Here is a 9,044-nt window from a genome sequence, read left to right as displayed (position 1 = left end):
AAAAATACCTCTTCTTGTGGGGTGTGTTTTCACTTTGTTATTTGGGCCTCATTTATGAGTTTGCATCATAACCTAGGCTCCAGAATCAATCACCCCATTGTGTTTATTCTTTCTGCAGCTTGCTTTTGTTTCCAGTTGAAGGGGAAAAGGAAGCTGTCAGTCTGGCATAAGAGCACAGAAATGAGTGCTGCTCCATGTTTGTAGCTGTTCCATATACATGGGTGCAATTTCTTCTTCCTGCCTTTGCCTGCCATGCTCAGGATCCTGATCTCCATTAGGTTATCTGGTGTGCTGAAGTTACTTGTGTTCTGCTGAACGAGGCTCCTGTAATTCAAAATCCCAGAGATATTAAAATTCTGTTAAGTTTAGCATTTGCCACTGACATAGTTAAGCTGAGTGAGACCTCATACACTCTTTATTCACAGCTCAGCATCCAAACTGCTTATCCTTGGCTTTCATAGACAAGCAACACCTGCAAGAGGCTTGGCTTACAAGTGAGGCTTTGATACAATGTCTCACTTATTCCAGGCTTAGTCCAGCACTATCCCATTTGTGGAAATCCAAGAACTTTTTGACTTCAGTAATAGTTATAAACACCTTAAAAACATGCAGTAAGTTTGGTATAGAGTGCAGTAGTTTGTGACTTGGCTCTTTACTGGCAGAGCACTAAGGAACCCCACATTCATAAGAACCACAGAATGGTATGGGTTGGAAAAGACCTTTCGGTCTAGTTCTAACCCCTGTCATGGTCAGGGACACCCTCTACTAGACCAGGTTGCTCAAGGCCCTGCCCAAACTGTCACATGGCCAACAAAATGCTAACTATTGACCATGCCATCACAAAACCACTTTGGTTGGGTTGGTTGGTATCATAGCAAGGAGGGGAGCTGTGAGGGCGAATGTCTCATGACATATGTGTTGCTGCTGGGTGGCTGCACAGGCAGCATCACCAGGGAGTCAGGCTGTACTGCAGCCGCCGTCAGGCAAGCACTGACCAACGGGGGGCACAGCTTCATGCCCCAGCACACGGGCACCTCCCGGCCTGCAGGGGGCGCGCCGGGTTCGCCCTGCTCCACCGGAAGGCGTCCTCGACGCGCCCCCATCCCTGTCCCGCCCATATAACGTCGCTGCGCCCCATTGGCTGCTGCACGCCCGTCGGCGGGAGGTGACGGCGGAGCCATGGCGGACCGGCTAACGCAGCTGCAGGACGCGGTTAACTCGGTGAGGCGGGCACGGCTCTCCCTTCTCCCCCCGCGTCCGTCCCCTTGTGTCAGGAGTGTGGGGCAGAGTCCCCTTTTGTCCCCGCGGCCTCTGCCGCTGCGTGTGAGGGACAGCGGTTCCTCCCCCCGGAGCCTCAGGGTTAGTGGCCCTCACCCTGGGTTAGTGGCGGTGTGCTCCCACCTAATGCCGGGCTGAGGTGCAATATAAACCTGAAATAGCTATTGTTGAAATAAGTTTACAATCTCGACCCTGCTTGCAGCTCGCAGACCAGTTCTGTAATGCCATTGGAGTGCTCCAGCAGTGTGGTCCCCCAGCCTCCTTCAGCAACATCCAGACAGCAATAAACAAAGATCAGCCTGCTAATCCAACGGAAGGCAAGTCTATCTCTCTGTGTCTCCTAATAAAATGTGAACGTGTTCTGATCTAGTACACTGTAACACACAAAATCTATCCTCTGTTTCATGCAGACAATTCCACTCGTATCTGGTAGAGACTGAAATTAAGTCATGAACTGGTGTCAGCTGCATTTGCTGCATAAGATTGTGATGCTGAAAATATAATTTTAATTGTTAAATAAGCATTATAGTGTGTTTTTTGTGCTGGTTTCTTTAAGCAGATACAGCAGCTCTACAGGTGTAAACAATTTTAATAAGGCAGCTGCATGAAGTTGTGAGTTGTCCATTGCTTCCAATAAGTCTTTTTAGAAAGAAATATGGTTTTTATGAAATTATATATGTTTAAAATTCTCTGTGCCATAAACTTAATTATTTGTGTTCCTTCATATATTATCTGCTTTTGTAGCTAATTAAGGAATAAGTAATGTTGAATCTTCCCGTTGGCATTTGTGGTTTTGCTGTTGGCTGTTCTGTTTTGGGGAAGGTTGGGTTTTTTTGAGAGGCACAAGAAACAGCTCCTTTTCATTAATCTAAGACACTCAACAAACAAGCTAAAACTTCTCTCTGATTTGAGAATTTCAAGTTAATATTTAAATAGCTGTATTATTCCAGTCCTGAATCTTTTTTCTTCCTTTCTTGTTTTTTAATATATATCTCCTCCTCCTGCTGAAAATATTTTACATGTGTCTTGTATCAGATGAGTTTTGTCTATTAGGATATCAGGGAGTTAGGAGTGCAGTTTCTAGGACATGTAAATACTAGTTCTTCATTAGTCTGTACTGGTTTGCTCTCAGATACTGGATTAGTTTGGAGAGCCACCTGAAAGGCTTGTGTGCTTCCTCATTTTCCCTGCTGGTCTCCCAAGTGCTGGCACCAGTGTGGAGCCAGGGGCTAGACAGAGGCTTTGTTAGGGTATTAGAATAGTAGGTCATGACTGACTGCTGTTTTAATTCATCTTTACCAAAAATTCTCAGCACAGTGATTTCAGTAAAACCATACAGCCATATTAGCCGTGCTGATGAGGAAAACCAAAAATACCAGTTATGGTCCTTAAATAATTGAAGTCTTAATAAGAAGGCCTTAAAACTCTCTCCAGGTAAAACTTGTGGTGACCCTGAGTGAGCTTTAAGTGGATATGCTGCTTTTCTTGTTAGTTTTGGTTTGGTTTGGCTTTTTTTTAAGTGTACCTTTGAGAATGTCAGTCTCTTCTATAGATTTTTGCCATTAGAAGGTGTTTTCTCTTGCTCTTCCACAAGTCATTCAGGAACCAAACAATATAAACAAATACCTATGAAATTATAAATTGAAAAGGGCTATTCCAGTATTTTACTGGTAGTCATGAACTTAATTCAAAATTAATGGATGCAATTCCATATGAGGAGGTTTTGTTTCTGGTTTATGATGCTTCTTATTAAAAATCCATGCAGTTCTTTCAATGATGTTGCAGCTAAATTGAGGTCTGTTATAAACTTTCAATACTTTCCCATTTCTCAAGGGCAAATTCACTTTTTCTGTGGCTGAATAGGAATTCTTTTTTCTTTAAACTATAAAATCCCAAATTCTTTCACCAGGTACCTGTAGCTTAGCATGATTTAAGTAACCTATCTTATTTGAATCACTATCTTTGTATCCTTGATCTAGTGGCAAACTTCAAGGTAAGGGCTGAAAAGTTAGAGTCTTTAGATATTTCTCAATTCTTTGTGTAGTGACTAAGACGCTTATTGCTGGTATCAGTAATTTCTTAACTGGCTAACCATGATGGAGTTCTGGCTATTTTCTCATTTATACAGAGCCTGGCCCTTTGTATAAACAGCTGCTTTGTTTAATCTAGGATTGGATTGATCTACCTTCTAGTATAAATGAGTTCCTATCAGTTGCAATACTGTTGTTCATGTAGGAGAATTTTTAACACCTGCATCCTTCAGGTCTGCAGAACTTTCTGTGCTGAGTGTACAGAGCTGTGCTGATTTCTGATCCTGTACTGAGTAGGCTGCCTTGTCTTTTCTTAGAGTACGCCCAGCTGTTTGCAGCATTGATTGCACGAACTGCAAAAGATATTGATGTTCTAATAGATTCCCTGCCGAGTGAAGAATCAACAGCAGCTTTGCAGGTAAGAGTGCTTTTTATTAAAATATCAGAACATAATTGAAGACAAGCTTCTTCCTTCTTTAAAACACCTTTTTTATTCTCCAGGCCATGTAATCTTGAATAATGATTTTGTTACGAGCCTGAATTTTTCATAGGGGTAGCCTGTGAGTACTGTATAGGCTTAATGGAAATACCGAACTTGCATCTAGTTCTAAATAAGATTATACACAGTGAGAATATTTAAGACTTATTTTTTTGGTACAACATGGCTTTGGTTTCTATTTAGAAGTACTTTTATCGTAACACTTCAATACTGGAAACTGCTACCCCATTTTTTCCCCAGCTATTAAAGTATTAATACAACAGATGCAACAGGATTGAAGCATTGTGGTGGTGTTGGTTTTGTTTTTGTTTTGTTTTTATTTTTGTTGTTTTCGGTTTTGTTATGTTTCCCTTGGATAATCTTTCATGTCTTCTCACTCACTAGAAATGTGTTTTATTTTGTAGCTGCAGAGCCAACACCTTACTGAAGTGTTTTGTTCTTCTACAGCACTTCTGGTTGTTTGCAGGATAACCTCTAAGTTTTCCAGCTCTGTCACAAAACAGTACTTTCAATTCTTAGTTATAGGGTATCCTTCTTTGGACCAGCCAAACGTGGTGCTCTTGTTTGTTGCTCCTTCTCTTTTTAGACCACAGGTACTCTAGGAGGAGTTTGGGAAGAGAAAACAGCTGCTGGCTAGGAAGCTGTTAGCGAGTGCAGCCAGTATCAAAACCTCAATTTCCTGCCTTACAGGAACTGAACTGCTGCAAACAGTTTGGGAATCCTTTCACAATACTCATCTATTTCTGACTTGCAAAAAATTCCTTGAACGCGAAGTTCAAATAATTCAGCTGTGCTGGTTTTGGGGTTTGGGATTTTTTCTTTCTACAGATATCGTCTATTAAACAGCATTTTTCTTTCCTTTTCCTTTATGTCTAAGTGCTAGCTAGGTTTGCACCAAGTATTTTCTTTTTAGAATGCAGAGTGTTGTTTCTCAGAGAACTGCTTTAAGATCACCTGAAGGTTTTTCACCCAATTTGATAAACCTGTTCAGAGGCATTTTACGAAGAATAATATTAGAGGTGCCTTCTGGGCCAATACAAATGACTTGACAGTGACATCACATTTGGTTTTAAACAGGGGAGGTTAAATGTGGAAGTGTTGCGATTGCTGAACATACTAATTATGCCTGTTAACACCAGCATAATTCTGTGTAAGTGCATATTTAGTAGCTGAAGACAGCTGTCCTGCTGCAGAGAAATTACAGCCTTCTTCCATGATAGAGCAGGGTCTGATCATAGTGACAGCTGATGCAGGGAAGGCGGGGTACTCCAGAAGGAGGATTTGGTTGTACTGTAGGAACATGCTTGCCTTAGAGCTGATACTCAGTTTCTTGGTCTGTTAATACAGAATCTTGCTTCACCAGAGTTTCTGATCTTTTTTCCATCTCTTACTGATTCTAGTTTTGACTTTTATTTTCTGCTGTTTAATTTGGTGTAGTATTAAAGACAAATATTCTGATGTTCTTAAAAAAAACCCTATTTTGAAGGTGCTTGAAATGCTAAAATACATATAGGCTTTGTGGAGAAGTAGCAGACATACTTGTCTAATACAGTGTACTTAGGCCAACCTGGTTTTTATACTAAGGTTGTCTTGGTACATGTTTCAAATCTGAGGCTTGTTTTAAGTGGTAAAAGGGGCTGCTACACAAATGCCCAGTACAATATACCTGTTCCTTTTTGGTTCACTTGTGGTGAAGTTGGCAATATATACCCTGCTCAAATCCTTACCTGCAGCCAACTATTTAACAACCAAGACTGATGGAACTGAGCTGGCTTCTCATTTTCAAACTTTTCCCTTTTGCCATCTTCCTTCTCTGATCCTTCCTCCAAGGGCTATCAAGTCCTTCATGTGTATATTAACTGCCACTAAGGACATCAGTGTTAACAGAACAAAAGGAGAGTATGGGGATAGAATTTGTCAGTTGCCTTAAGAAGTCATGCTTAAGGACCTGTATAGCTGCTTTGAAAAAAATACCAGTTTGAAACTATTTTAGTTTGTCTCTTCTGTTATCCAGCTAGAACAAGTTTTAGTAATTTTAATTTTAGTAAATATTTTTAAGTATTAGAATACTTAAAGTTAAAATGCTGTGTTTCACTAAGTTTTGCTTAACTGAAAACCAGTTTGCTTTTGAAACAAAATATTGAAAAAAAGAAAAAAAAAAAGGAAAAAGAGGTTAAATGATACAGTTTCACCTGAAATATGCTATTTAACAGGTTTAAGTAAGTTACAGAATCACTGAACAGTTTGATTTGGGAGCTGCCTTAAAGATCTTCTAGTTCCAAACCCTCTGCCATGGGCAGGGAGGTTGGAACTACGTTATACTTAACATCTTGCTGAGCACCTTTCACTTAAGGGAGTGGGGAGGGGCATAAATTCTCACTTCTTGTCCAGAAAAGCTGCACTGCACTGAGCCTTGAGTTGCAGTGTGAAAGAAGCTAACTTATCTGGTTGGGGGGGGGAGGGAGGGGGTTGTGTTTAGTCCATGTGGATGTGTACTATTTCAGCCTGCCACTTATAAAAGTTGCTAGTATGTAGTTCAGGGGCTGAAAGAGAGTCTTCCTTCTTCCTAGGGAGCACAGGCTGTTCCATCACCATCCTTTAGTAGCAAAGCCAATTCTGTATTCTGCTTGGAGATCCTCACTTTTCTCCCTTGTATTTTAAAGGCCGCTAGCCTGCATCGGTTAGAAGAAGAGAACCACGAGGCAGCTGCCCGTCTGGAAGAGGTAGTTTACCGTGGGGATTTGCTGCTGGAAAAGATCCAGAGTGCCCTGGCAGACATCGCCCAGTCGCAGCTGAAGACGAGGAGCGGTTCCCATAGCCAGCCCCTTCCCGACTCGTAGCGCCAGAGGGCAGCGCACCCCGCAGAAAAGTCCTCACAAACCACGGCTCTGTGACGCCCAGCCCAACCCTGCGGGACACTCGAGTACTCTGCGGTAGCAGCTGCTTTTTTCACAGCTCAAACTGTGGATTTTGTGTGAGAAATGCTCCTGCTGTACAAGCGGTGGTTCTGTTCTACAATTATGTGTACTGATGTATATTTCCTTGATTTCAAATATTAATTTCTTAGCTTTCTTTTCTGTTCATAAAGACATCTGACTATAGTCTGATTTGTTGCCTTGATTACACAGGCCTTAGTGCCTAAAGGGAGTTCGAAAGGAAAATATATTAAGAATATTTGTGTAACTTGCACATACTTTCAGGCTTTTATGTTCTTAGTGTATGTTTTGTAAGGCTCAGACAAACACACTTGAATTAGCAGAGTTCCATGGAGACAGTGCTAGACAAGGATGTGAATACAGTGGTGGCCCTTTGTTTTAATTAACAGAAATGGGAATTAAACATTTGTATCACTACTTGGCTAGTTTACCACCCTTTACAAAGCAAGTAAAGGGATAAGTAAACTGATGTTTGCAGCACGGTGTTCTTGCCATTGGCATCTCATTTAACAACATCTGCAAATATCTGATATTAGCATTTATTATTGTTTGTAATTCAACAATGGGTCTTTGAGTCCATTACTGCCACTTACTGACAATGCTTACTCTTATTTGCTTGTGTTACTTTATTGCTTCTGCTGATATTCTGCATTCTTGTGGCAAGTGGTGAACGTCTCCAAAGCAGACAGCAATGAAGAAGCCCTGGATGACTGGGAAGAAATTAGCAATGAGGAAACTGAAAATAACTTATTATGTAATGTTGCTTTTCAGTGTAAGCGGTGGCTGCCACATGAATGCTACAATCAGAAGCAGCAAGAGGCCTGTCATCCCCAATGTGGGGTTTATCTTCATGCACTGAATCATTGAATGCTCTTAGCAGCAGAAATACCAGCAACTCTTTTTATACTGGGGGAGGGAGGGGAGAAACAGCCACCAGGTAATGTAGGGTTATGTGTGTGAACTTGGAGTTGACCTGTGAGTAATTTTCTGTAATTCTGAGTTAGCAGCCTTGCATTGCTGTAGGATGCTATTTATTGCCATGTAATAGCTGGTGATTTCCTGATCAAAACTGCCTCCTGCTGTATATTGGATAACTGTCATTAACTTGAAAGTTACGTGTGTTGCTGTTGCCTACGGACAGATAAGAGCAATTCAAGTATGTTTTTAGCATGTTGATTCTTACAGAACTAGATGCAGCTGCGCACTTGTGAAAGGAGGGGTGTAACATAATAGCACAGGATACATCTTGTATACAGCCTGGTTTGAGGATTTAAAAAATACAAAGCTGTTCCTGCCTGTAACAAATACAAAAACTGCAGTATTTAATTGGGCTGATACTTAATTAAATATTTAATATTATTCTGTCAAATTTGCATATCTATAGTCATAAATTTAATCTGCTCTTGTGAGGCTTTTGTACTATCCAGATTCTACAAGAGGAAAACCAGTTGGAGAAGTGAACAGGCTACAGCAGAGCCACGGTTCTGTAATAGAGTCTTAAGAAGAGTAATGGCAGTGGTGAATAACTAAGCCATGTGAATATGCCCATGTTCTAGGAAGTATTGAGGGGTCAGATTTTAATTTGAAGTCAGTCCTGGGGCCTGGTTTTGATTGGGGTGTTTTTTTAACTGGAAAAAGTGCATCTAGTGCATCTCAGGGTGGGAGTGAGGCCGATTTTGTTGTTGCTTCTTTTTAAAATAGCAAATTTAGAAAACTTAGAAATGTTTGGGCTTTGCTTGTGGATTTTTATGTGGTTTAAATTTGAGATGTCTTGAGATTTTTACACTTCTGCAAAAGGGATTTGGTCTTAGTAAATTCCCTGGCATAGCTCAACATGTGCATCAATTCAAACCTGCGAACCTGGAAACTTTTGCTGTGGGAGATGATGTACATCTTCAGGAACAATAGAATTCTTTCAATTTCATATTTTTTCTAGTTTTCCTACTTGAAAACTGCTGTATTTCTGCTGTTGCTTAACTCTATAAGGTTTTTCTTTCAGTTGCTGGTTGTTTGAACATGCTACCCCACTTTAAATGTGTGTCTGTATCAGTTAATTGCATTTTGAAGTAAACCTTAACCAGAGGTTTAAGTACATTTGGGTTTTCAGTACTTGTATCTAATTTAGTGAATGTTGCTGATTTAAGAGATGCAGTTTGTGATACAGTTAAAAGCAAATAACATAATAGAGCCAGAAATGCTCTTTTTTTCCTTGAGAAAGACTGCTTTGGTGAGTGAGTAGTACTGCGAAATGTACAACCCCACTAGCTCTTGTGTGCTGTATTGCTGCCCTAGCTGTTGTAA

At 40.7% G+C, this 9,044-nt stretch overlaps 1 protein-coding gene across 1 annotated transcript; it reads left to right on the top strand.

Annotated features, from left to right (window-relative positions):
- Positions 1-1,149: 1,149 nt before the first annotated feature.
- On the top strand, positions 1,150-8,835 carry MED21 (mediator complex subunit 21). The gene is made up of 4 exons (XM_005148172.3): positions 1,150-1,221; positions 1,481-1,595; positions 3,626-3,726; positions 6,471-8,835. Exons 1-4 carry the CDS (start codon positions 1,180-1,182, stop codon positions 6,645-6,647), a joined length of 435 nt encoding a protein of 144 aa, XP_005148229.1. The 5' UTR covers positions 1,150-1,179; the 3' UTR covers positions 6,648-8,835.
- The last annotated feature ends 209 nt before the right edge of the window (positions 8,836-9,044 follow it).

The sequence above is a fragment of the Melopsittacus undulatus genome, chromosome 5 (genome assembly GCF_012275295.1).
Source record: "Melopsittacus undulatus isolate bMelUnd1 chromosome 5, bMelUnd1.mat.Z, whole genome shotgun sequence".
NCBI lineage: Eukaryota > Metazoa > Chordata > Aves > Psittaciformes > Psittaculidae > Melopsittacus > Melopsittacus undulatus.
The sequence above is the reverse complement of the archived record's forward strand: the minus strand, read 5'-3'. Positions and strand labels throughout refer to the sequence as shown.